At 40.6% G+C, this 12,008-nt stretch overlaps 1 protein-coding gene across 4 annotated transcripts in view; it reads left to right on the top strand.

Annotated features, from left to right (window-relative positions):
- Nucleotides 1-12,008, top strand: part of ARNT2 (aryl hydrocarbon receptor nuclear translocator 2) — a 178,637-nt gene that overhangs the window by 57,029 nt on the left and 109,600 nt on the right. For all 4 annotated transcript variants that reach the window (XM_077472073.1, XM_077472074.1, XM_077472076.1 and 1 more), the window contains 2 exons: nt 3,958-4,005; nt 9,824-10,037. In XM_077472073.1, coding sequence (XP_077328199.1) covers nt 3,958-4,005; nt 9,824-10,037 — 262 coding nt within the window. The remainder of the gene's footprint in view (nt 1-3,957; nt 4,006-9,823; nt 10,038-12,008) is intronic.

The following is a 12,008-nucleotide window of genomic DNA, read 5'->3' as shown; positions in this document are numbered from 1 at the left end:
GGATGTGAGCTGTCAAACGCTTTTCTACCTTTGAAAGATTCATTTGGGAATGAAGATCTCTCCTCCCTTCCGTGTGAGTGAAGAATCGTCCGGTTATCAATGGGAAGAGAGGCGTGTGTTTGTTTAAAATGAGCCCATGTCTCACATCTCCTCGTTGTTTCCTGTTTCCTGGGCCAGGATGGTGGGAAAAGTCACATCACTGGCACATACTGTGTTTTCTACACGATTGTACGACTGTATTTAGTCACATATCCTTCAGCTAGTCCCAATTCTCACAACACAGTGTTCTTCATCTGCACAGAACACGTTTATACTATTGGTTGTTCCTGATCTTCCATACTGTCTCCAAAGAAGTAATTGACAAGATTAGGGGCTTATTCTCTGACTAGGGCAGACAAATAAAACCATCCAGTGGAATAAAAATATATAAAAAAGATTAAACTGGGGTGAGCCAGTAGTGTATGATCTGCAGGCAGTGCCGGATTTAGACCTTCAAGGGCCCGGAGAACTTAAAATTCGGGGGCCCCTTCAACATTGACATTAAATTGTATGACAAATAAAAAAGTGAACTGAAATGAAAGATAAACCAGATTTGTTCAGAAAAAATATAAGTTAGGTTCCAAAGAAGACACTTTTTTGTTCTTAATTTTATTGACTATAAGAATAGACATTACCCAGGTAATTGGAACTACACAGGTATGCATTGCACTATAATATTTACAAAAAGTTTGCAGGCCTTGCTTTGTGCACTGGTACGCAGTCATGTTGGTACAGGAAGGAGCCATCCCCAAACTGTTCCCACAGAGTTGGAAACATGAAATTGTCCAAAATGTCTTGGTATGTTGATGCCTTAAGAGTTCCCTTCACTGGAACTAAGGGGCCAAGCCCAATCCCTGCAAAACAATCCCACAACATAATCCCCCCTCCACAAAATGATTGGTACAAGTGCACAAAGCAAGGTCCATAAGGACACGGATGAGTGAGTTTGGGTGGAGGAACTTGACTGGCCTGCACAGTCCTGACCCCAACTTGATATAACAACTTTGGGATGAATTAGAGCAGAGACTGCGAGCCAGGCCTTCTCGGCCAACATCAGTGCCTGATCTCACAAATGCTCTTCTGGAAGAATGATTAAACATTCCTATAGACACACTCCTAAACCCTGTGGACAACCTTCCCAGAAGAGTTGAAGTGTTATAGCTGCAAAGGGTGGGCCAACTCAATATTGAACCCTACAGACTAAGACTGGGAGGCCATTAACGTTCATGTGCGTGTAATGACAATACTTTTGACAATATAGTGTTGTATATTCTCTCTCTCTCTCTCTCTCTCTCTCTCTCTCTCTCTCTCTCTCTCTCTCTCTCTCTCTCTCTCTCTCTCTCTCTCTCTCTCTCTCTCTCTCTCTCTCTCTCTCTCTCTCTCTCTCTCTCTCTCTCTCTCTCTCTCTCTCTCTCTCTCTATATATATATATATATATATATATATATATATATATATATATAGTGCTGCGTTAATTGAGGGCCCTGTATACGTGCATGTAATAATATAATAATTGGTAGTCCCAATGTAATAAGGTTATGGTTCACAAAAAACAATCATTTATTACTCATGTATTTAATTTATTGCTTTTCTCAGATTTTAGTTGAAAATAGTAGATGTGGTGGCCATGTGGTTTAAGTTGTCTATGCACATGAAGGTGAGTGACCACCATATGAGTGTGGCCATATCTAACAGAAGAGGACATTCTGCACCAGAGCAAAGTTTGTGGTTTGTAGTGGAGCTGGCATCATGAGGAGCCAATAGGTGGTAACAGCCCCCTAGAATGAGTATTTAGGCCACCCGCCACACCCTCCCCAGATATCCCTTATACAGCATTTCCTATTATGTATTCTATAGTAAACGTGGTCACCCATTGAAGATGCAGTGCCCCACCTGTGGTCACTATTTGGAGCCAGCACTGGTTGTAGAGAGGCTACAGAAGCAGTCGTAAGATGACACAGAGATCTTTTATTATAGTCATGCAGTAAGCATATGGATATACGGTACATTTTCTTTTTCTTCAGGAACCCTAAATGATTCACTTGTCTAAAGGTTACATTAAAAAAAAGAAATCCTTTTGATAATCCAGCCTGTAGGGCCTCATGCACACTGCTGCTCCTAATCTCATGTTTAGGAGCTTTTGCTGTTTTTTTTTTTTTTTCTTTTTTTTTTTGCCAAAGCCCCTGAACTCAACTCAGTAAAAGCCTATGGGGGTTATTTATGAAAGGCAAATCCACTTTGCACTACAAGTGCACTTGGAAGTTCAGTCACTGTACATCTAGGGGGGGACATGCAAAGAAAATAAAAAACAGCATTTTAGCTTGCACATGATTGGATGATAAAATCAGCAGAGCTTCCCCTCATTTCAGATCTACCCCTCAGATCTACAGTGATTGCACTTCCAAGTGCACTTGTAGTGCAAAGTGGATTTGCCTTTAGTAAATAACCCCCTATATGTCCATGCGCACATAGGCTTTTACTAGAGTTTAGAGGCAGTGAAATGCTTTTCTCCCGAAGGCATAAGAATCACATTCAGAAAAGGAGCTTTTAGGCATAAAAAAGGGTAAAAGGCTGCTAAACGCATATAAAAGGCAAGCCTAGCACGTCAGTATTTATTCATTTTAATGACCAAAATAAATTAAAGTAAAATTAAAATTCTGGCCAATTAAATAAAAAAAATGCCCAAACACCAAATGCTGCTAAACTTGCCTAAACTGGTTTAAAAAAATTGCAGCTTAGGTACGTTTTTAACGCAGATTTCTTTAATGTCAGGAGAAACAGCGTTTATGATAAATCAGTGTGTATGAGGCCTTAGTATATCTAAATTACTGTGGTTTGTTCTAATTGAGCTGTAGCAACTTTGACAGTAAACGTAACAGCAAAATACACTTTGCTACCAGCCATATAAAATATACCAATACACAAACGTTATAGGAATAAATCAAATGTTTAGAAAATTATATGTGAAAAATTATATATGAGAAATTATATATTCAAGTGTCCATATATATTGCAAAGGCAAAAGAGGCTTACCAGATCCCCAGTGACCCCCCTGCTAGGGGAGGTCAAACTGCACCAGTTGGATCTCAGATCCCACCGTAGACGTCCAGATGCCAGAGATTGTTCCGATCATTCAGATGTTTTCACAATCTTCGGACTCACACGGCTACTCACAGCAAGCTTCCACAAGATGTATCACCATGTAAAAAACAAAGGTGCGCCAAATCATGTGATATGGTTTAAACAAAGGGTTTATTAGAGCCTGATGCTCAAGCACATATAAAACGACTCCAACAAGTCACAAAAAATACAGGAGCCGTTTACAAAACGAAATTGCTAGCAAATAAAAAACTCCTCAACGTGAGTTTGTATTACGATCGCATATGCGCAATAGGTGTGATCGTAGCTACCCGACGATCATTTCGTCAAAGGTCTGACGTCATCACGGGGGTCACTGGGGATCTGGTAAGCCTCCAATCTTTAAGTGGTGTTTAGAGGTGACGGGTCCACGTGGTCAAACACAATTGGATTAAGCAATCAAGCTTCAGCTATTTTTATATACACATTGGAAAATACTCTTTTGCCTTTGCAATATATATGGACACTTGAATATATCATTTCTCATATATAGTTTTTCACATATAATTTTCTAAACACTTGATTTATTCCTATAACATTTGTGTATTGATTTTCACATTTTTTTTATAGCACTTTTTCACTTTAATTATTCAATTGTTTTAGTAAAATTTATTGGTTAAGCTCTGCACTTTTTCTTTTTTCTTCTATTGTTATTGTGCCTAGTATCTAGGTTATGGCGTTCAGCTGCTGATTTCTTTATTGAGTTTTGCCAAGAGTGGATTTTTTTCTACCTATTCATGGAAAATATACCACCGGCTTACACACACTTTCTTTCAACAGAATGGAATTTGACGATGAAGATGGAGAGGGACCCAGCAAATTTTCAAGGTCAGTGTCTAGGATACTTTTTGTTTGTTGCAATGGAATTGCAAAGATTGCAGTTTTTCTAATATTCTTTTCTTTACTCTACAGGTAAAGTTGCAACTTGCAGGCTCTGAGATGTAAGGTAGGAGATTGCTTCAGATTACTGGTCCTCATCAGCTCTGCAGGTTTGTTATCCCTGCTGAGAGAGGGCTGGATTTTGTTTCCAGGTTGGAAGATGAGAATGACCTACTGGATGGAGACCAGCTGTACAGGTAGGGCCAACAACACATACATGCAGAAAACAATAGTGTAACTACGATGAAATGATGACACTCAGTGTAGATTTTAGCTGCATTTGCCTTACACACTGTTAGAATTTACTTAAATTGTCCTGTGACAAAGGGCCTCAAATTTATTGAGTCTTAAGTATCTGATTGTTGTTATTGGCCATATTATCAAACAATCCTACCATTTTTCCTTGCTGCAATAGAAATATAAAAGGAAGTATCTAATTGGATACTATGGATGACTAGGACAGATTTTTTCTGCAAACTGAGGCCCAGTTTATCATATAAACCTATACATTCCATCTGTGCCACTGAGTTATTGTATAACAGTATAAAACATGTTTTCAGTAAGAAGACGCCCTTTTGCATTAGTATATTGCATTCTTACATACAAATTCACAGCTTTGCAAATACAAATATCCACCGTCCTCTATCATACATCAGCATTTTGATTTATATTTACACATACTTAACCCTGCTGTTTAATTTTGCCCATACATCTGTTTATCTGCAATAATTGATGTGATTTTAAGCAGGGTGGTTCCAAATGGACCGTGAAGCACAGATAAGTGGTTTTGGGGTGTACTGCCCTGGCTTGCAATGTGGGAGTTGGATTCCAGGGCTGTCAACATTAATAGCTTTGTATACCTGGCAGCCGTTAACTGTCCTGCCTGCATTCCACTGTCAATCAAACTTATAACATGCTGATATTCTGCAGGTCTTTCCAAGTCTAGGAAGCAAAAGGAGCCTCCTGACATCCTGAAGGTGGAATATAAGATAATTTCTGGTCCAATCTGGTGGATTGCTAATGTTTAAATTGTCCAGCTGTGTATACACTGTTCTCTTCTACACATTGCAGAGAAGCACCTTCACCCACGCTCATGAGCACCTCGCTGTCGGACCGACAACATCCCTCGAGTTTCAGTCATTTGTAGGGCTTAGGTTTGGAAGCAGCTCAGGACAGCGCAGTATGTGACAAGAACACTTTGTATTAATAGACATTCACCTGCTGGCTTGCATGAACTCTGTCAGCAAGACAAATTGCATGCACCAGTATAAACATTTTTGTAATCAGAATTTTTACAAAACCAAACATACAACATGCCCTCCTGTAGTGCTGTCAGATAATAAAGAAGAACAAGAATGTATTGCACAATATTCAAACAAAGTACAGTAAATCAACAATTCACTAAAAAAGCAGAGTTTAATTGCTAAGTATTGGTGATAAAGGTTATAGAATAAAACATCTTTAGACATTGTGTAATGGAGTTAATAGTAATATAATTCACCATAGGATAAAATCAGTATTTTGTCACTGTATATGTTCTGTCTGAATTCATTTTATATAGCAGGAACACTGCACAGTCATATAACATTCTGTTGGTCCTTATGATGGAAGACAGGGAGCCTTGTGTGTACTAAGTTGGATGAATGATCTTTGTTTCATGTATTTCTTAAATGTTTAACAAACACAATAATGACTGTATAAGTACAAAATCTGATTTCACCTATCAGCATATCAAAGCAAGGAAATATTATATCTATATTGCTGTGGTAGGTATGGACTACTTCAATTGGTAAAATGGTATGCTTCTTCTTTAAATAATCCTTAACATGTCAGTGTATCTAAAACTTTTTTTAACTTTACATTATGGGACACGTGATGAGTATCCAGGTACATTGGGTTATGCTGCTGCCATCAGGAGCTTAGACCTTGGAAAAACAAAGCTGTAAAGACAGTCCAGTATAAGCCCTCCCACTCCTAGCATGCCTCTGTTTTTTGCAAGTGTCCTAGGAGAACAGATGTGTTCTCGTCTCTGAGAGAAAAATAAAACCTTTTCTTGATTTTTAGAAAGATTTATTTTTGATCTACCAAGTTTCTTCATTTAATAAATTCACTCAACTTAATTACACATGATTTTATAAAGTATATTTAATATCCATTTGACAACTGCTGTCATTGGAGGAGGGGGAAGAGGAGGAAACTCGTCTACTGATCAAATTTCTGGAACTCAGAGTAATTTGGTTATCCTTTCCACGCTGGACCTCTTGTCTGTGAGGTCATCTGACTAGGATTCAGTTAGACAATTCCATTACATTGGTTTACAGTACATCAACCATCAGGGTGAAACCAGAAGTCTATGAGAAGCAGATCTGAACCTGATTTGGGCAGAACTTCAGCTTTCACCCCAAGGTGTTTCAAGCTCTACAGTGCAGGCTAGGGGTGCATGATGTGGACCTCCTGGCTTCCAGGTTTTACAACAAACTGAGCAGGTTTTTCTCTAGATCCAGGGATCCCCTAGGTTTTGCAGCAGATGATCTGATGACTATTGGATCAGTTCAACCTGATCTATGATCTTCCTCCTCTGTAGATCCTTCTTCACTTACTCCATAGGATCGAGGTGGAGGGCATTTCAATGATTCTCATCGCACCAAGCTGGTCCTGGAGGACGTGGTAATCAGATCTCATCCGGCTCCTGGCAGACTCTCTGTGGGCCCTCCCAGATAGTCTGGATTTTCTGCTCCAGGATCAGTTTACTATCCTGCTTCACAGTTATTGGCTTTAATGGCTTGGCCGTTAAAGATCAGATCCTGAGGCACAGGGGCTTTTTGGATTCAGACGTCCCTACGCTTTTGAAGACTAGGAAATCAACTTCTCCCAAACTCTGATGTCACTCTTGCAAAGCGTATTTCTCTTGGTGCAAGATAAGGAAATTCCATCCCAGAAAGTTCTTAATGGGATGAATCCTGTTTTTCCTCAAGTCTGGTCTGGATTAGCATTTGGCCTTGAGTACCATCAAGGGTCAATCCCCACTTTTGCAGTTTCTTTTTTTAAAGACTGCCTCTCCTTGTGAATGCCTTTGTATTGGACGTCACTCACATTGTTTCTCCAATACAGTCCCCAGTGACTCTGTGGGATATCAACCTGGTTCTTTGACTGCCCTTTGAGCCTATCAGGGATATTCCTCATTCTATCCTTACTCCCAATGTTGCCTTTCCCTTCACAATAACTTTTGCAAGTTTCTGAGTGGTCAGCCTTAAATTGTACATAACCCTTTCTTGTGCTACATTTGGGCCTCAGAGCCTCTTTTGTTCCCAACATAGTTTCTTTTTTTCACCTTTACCAGGACATTGCTTTATCATCTACCTGTCCTGATCCTAAACTTCCTAAGGTGATTTCCCTACATTGTCTGGAAGGGGTACACACTGTCCAGCTTTGCTTTCCTTTCAACAGTTCGAATCTCTTACTGAAGCCTGTGCTTCATTCAAGCTTAAAGGAGAAGTATGGGAATCCGTTTTTTTCCATATTCATACTTACCTAGGTGGATGCAGCATTGGCCCCGTGCTGCATCTGTCCCTCGCCGCCTCTGCACTGAGAAACGTGCGATCGGACATCACCGATGGCTTGGTTCTCACAGCTCCCCAAGCAAAGAGCTTCGGACTGTCAGTCAGTAGCTCTCCGCTCTGCCCCCTCACACTCACCGGAGCGCTGAGCTGTGGAAGGGGGAGGGGGCGCCTGTCTCAGTGACATCAGCAGAGAGCGGACTTCAGAACGCTCTCTGCTGAAAACAGGTCACAGGTGACCCATAGAAGAAGCCCAGCCAAACAAGCTCAGGCTGGACTCCTTTTAAGGGACTTAAGAACAAGGTTCCCCTTTTATCTGTTAGGGTTCTCTCCAACTGATCAATTAGTGCTTCTTGAGCTTTTCTGCATCAGGCATCTGCTTCTCAGATTTGTAAGGCTGCCACTTGGTCTTCTGTTCATACTTTCAGTAAGATCTACCAGGTGGACATGCAAGCCACAGCTGATGCTTGGTTTGGTTGTAAGCGTCCTCAGGCGGCACTCTAGGCTCTACGGCATCACCTCTGCTGACCTGTTGGTTTTTGTGAGCTTGTTAGTCTTTTGTTTACTCTCCTGCCCATCCCTTAGTTGAACTGCTTTTGGATATCCCAGTGTACCTGAATACTCCTCCTGTGTCCTGTAATGTCTAATTAAGAAAATAGGATTTTTGATTTACCAAAAATCTTTTTCTTGGAATATATTATGGAATACAAGCCCTTTAGCTCCACAGCTATTGCTTGATAACAAAACTAAGGCAAGTCTGGGAATTGATGGGGTTATACTGGGTTGTCTTTGCAACTCTGTTTTGCCTGTAACAAATCTCCTAAAGGCAGCAGCATAACTCAGTGTACCTGAATACTCATCTGGCATCCCATAAGTACTCCATGAAACGAATTGTATTGCCTTTAGTACATTAACCCCCAAGTCTACAGATTTTATTACTGCTAGTTACTAAGGGTGAGCTAAGATTCCTGCCAAACCCATTTCCAGCTAAACCCAGGGGAGCCTGTAATATGACAGCAGGCCGCTGTCCCAATCAGCTACAGTCATGGAATTCCCCGCTGCCACATGTAACAAAGGGACGGTAAGGCTGGTGACATCATTGACCTAATATGGCCACATTTGCAGAATGATATCCCCAGCATTCCCATCCCTTTGTGGCATGGGTTACAGGGCAGGGAATTAGCTTGGCTTATCCTTATTAGCTACTTAGTGATGGCAACATGAACTTTGCCAATGTAAGATTGCCTGTGCCAGTGTAAACATACACAGTTGTATAGCACTGGGGCTGCTTTAGACAAATTTTTGTTTAATATTAGGAATCAGGGGTGAGAAGTCCTGTTGCATATGTGTCTCAAGCCTAATTTGTTATGTACTTGCTGTGTATTTTTGTATATTTCATCGTGACCGTTCCCAATTCTCTGAAATCTGTTTGTTAGCACTGAGCGGTAAGTGAGTTTGTGCATGACACTAATGTAGACCAGGGCACCCAGACACATACTGTGACCTGCTGATATGTACAGCACATGATATGCCTCATTTACAGAGTCTTCACCAGTGTTTTTTCAGCTCCTGTCCAAAACACATAAATTCGCTTATGACTCAATAGGAAATTAAAAGTAAAGATGCTTCTAATGGCTATTCTTGGTGACTCTATTACCTGGGAACCATTGCCATTTTTTTCAATAAACAGCTCATAAATTTAATAGCAACTACATGAATGCCTTTTGCAGCCAGTGTTACCTTACGTTCCTTTCATTGCATTGGCCTACAACCCTCCCGTAAGCAAAAGGATTAAAAAATCCCGGAACAGTGACTGTGCATTGACCTGGAATGTTCCAGCAAAGTTACGAGTGAACCTTGATTTAAACCCCTCTGTATATTTGCTGCTGAAGTGTCCTGCTGTTTAATGCACTTGAGACCCAGCAGTAAATTCATTAAAACAAACATTTGAAAAGAATCCCAAAAAGAAACCGCTAATCAGACTCTGGAATGTTTTATGAACAAGCACAAGTCCAGCAGGTTGCTAGCAAGATCCAAGTGAAATGGAAACTAAAATGGAAGCTGAACAGACACTGATAAAGACGTTTGTGTACTTATTTCCTGCCCACGTGTGTTCGTTGGGTTGCGGGGACCGTGTCCCTGGACGGCTCTGCTTGGTGCTGATTCTTATACTCTTCCGTTTTTTTCTCCTGCTCTGATTCTGCTTTCAGAGAGAATCACAGTGAAATTGAAAGACGTCGGAGGAATAAGATGACACAGTACATCACAGAGCTGTCCGACATGGTTCCCACCTGCAGTGCCCTCGCACGCAAACCTGACAAGCTCACCATCCTGCGCATGGCTGTGTCCCATATGAAATCCATGAGAGGGACAGGAAATAAATCAACAGACGGAGCTTATAAACCCTCCTTCCTAACAGAACAGGTGCTGATGCTCTGCAAAATCTACTATGTATGCTTACAAGGCATAATTAAGCTGGCTATAGACTACCTGAATTTCACCAGAAATCCATCCATTACTAGCCATCATTGGTTTAAGCTCAACTCCATCCAAAACGTTTTTCTTAGTTTTATATCCACTTCCAGACAATTTTTGTTTACATATAACAAACTGTATTTTTTGCTAGAAAATTACTTAGAACACCCAAACGTTTTATATATTTTTAAAGCAAAGGCCATAGGGCAGTGATGGTGAACCTTGGCACCCCAGATGTTTTGGAACTACATTTCCCATGATACTAAACTACATTACAGAGTGCATGAGCATCATGGGGAATGTAGTTCCAAAACATTTTGGGTGCCAAGGTTCGCCATCACTTCCCTAGGGAATAAATTGGTGGGTTTTTCCAATTTTTTTTTGTCACATGGTATTTGTACAGTGTTTTTTCCAAATCCATTTTTTTGAGAAAAAATACACTTTTTTTAATTTTAATGTAAAAAAAACACAATACACAACCATGTTTTGTTTGTAAAAGATAAAAGATGATGTAAAATAGATAGCAAACATGTCAGACTCTACAGGTTACCACTTAAGACTTACAGAGGAGGTCTAGTGCTGGAATTACTGCCCATGATCTGACATTCACAGCAGTACCTCGCATGTGTGGGATGATCACTGTGTGCATGCACTGCAGGACCGACACATGTGTGCGCGTGGTGCACAGGGTAGTCGGGGCACTTACATTTTTTTTTTAAATGATTAATTTTTTTTTTTTTTTTTTTACACTGTTGCTTTAAATAACATTTTTTAAGCACATTTATTTCTGTCACAAGGAATGTAAACATCCTTGTGACAGCAATAGGCATGTGACAGGTGCTCCTTCTGGGGAGATCTGGGGTCTATTGGACCCCCGATGTCTCATCTGCACTTAAAAGCATTCAAAACACTAAGATCTGTTTTTGAATGCTTTTGAAAATGGTACCGTTGACATCCGGGTCATCGCTTCCGGGTTACTATACCTGAGAGCCAATCAAAGCTGATCCGGGCTTTGTTTTGCTCTCCGATCAGCCGGAGAAAGCGTCATCTGATTGTTTCTCAGTTGGATGGGAGAGCCCGAGAGAGCTGCACAAGGCGGTAGGAAGGGGGGGGGGGGGGGGGGGGACATCCCCTCCTGCTGCTTGTAAAAGCAATTCAGCGGCTTTTACAAGAGAGCCAACCGCTGGCTCTAAAAACAGTACTGGTATATGAGGCAAGCAGCCAGGCATCATCCCAGTATAACAAATTAAATTCCAGTGATGTACGGTTATGTTGCTGGTCCGGAAGTGGATATAGAGTAAGAAAAAGGTTGCTTATTGCTGTCTGTGACCCCTTTTGGGGAGATTTCCCCTTATTTCCTGCTTTGGCAACACCCATTGGGTGCCCATGTGTGACAGTTTGTTACTGGAACTAAGTGGAAAACTCTTTGTTGGGGACTCAGACAGAAATAAAACCTTATTGGAGTACCAAAGTAAAATGCCTAGAGTTGGGCTTTCAGGTATACTTTAAATTACGATTGATAGCCAGTGTCTCAGTGCATTAAACATTTACATCATTGGTTATTTGTGTCTCTTTACACATCACTGAGAAACAGATTATCAATCTGAAATTTTTCCATTCATAGAAATCAAGGTAGTTCATTAGAAATGTATTTTTTAGAATTTCTGTGATGATTTTATTTATTTTTCACAAACAACACATATATTTATGATTGCCAGTTTATATTAGACACACTGGATTAAATGGAATTCCAGCTTAACACTAAAAATGCTTAAAAATGTTTCAACCCCCTCCTACTACCTATCCTGCCTAACCTGTGTAAAAATGATCTGTATACTTACTTATTTTTAGCATGCTCTGATCCGGTCACATGATCCCGCATCTCCGGCTCACCTGTATCAGTGAGCAATGGCTGCAGGG

This window comes from Lithobates pipiens, unplaced genomic scaffold, assembly GCF_037356315.1.
Source record: "Lithobates pipiens isolate NorthernLeopardFrog02 unplaced genomic scaffold, aLitPip1_a1.2 Scaffold_8, whole genome shotgun sequence".
NCBI lineage: Eukaryota > Metazoa > Chordata > Amphibia > Anura > Ranidae > Lithobates > Lithobates pipiens.
The sequence above is the reverse complement of the archived record's forward strand: the minus strand, read 5'-3'. Positions and strand labels throughout refer to the sequence as shown.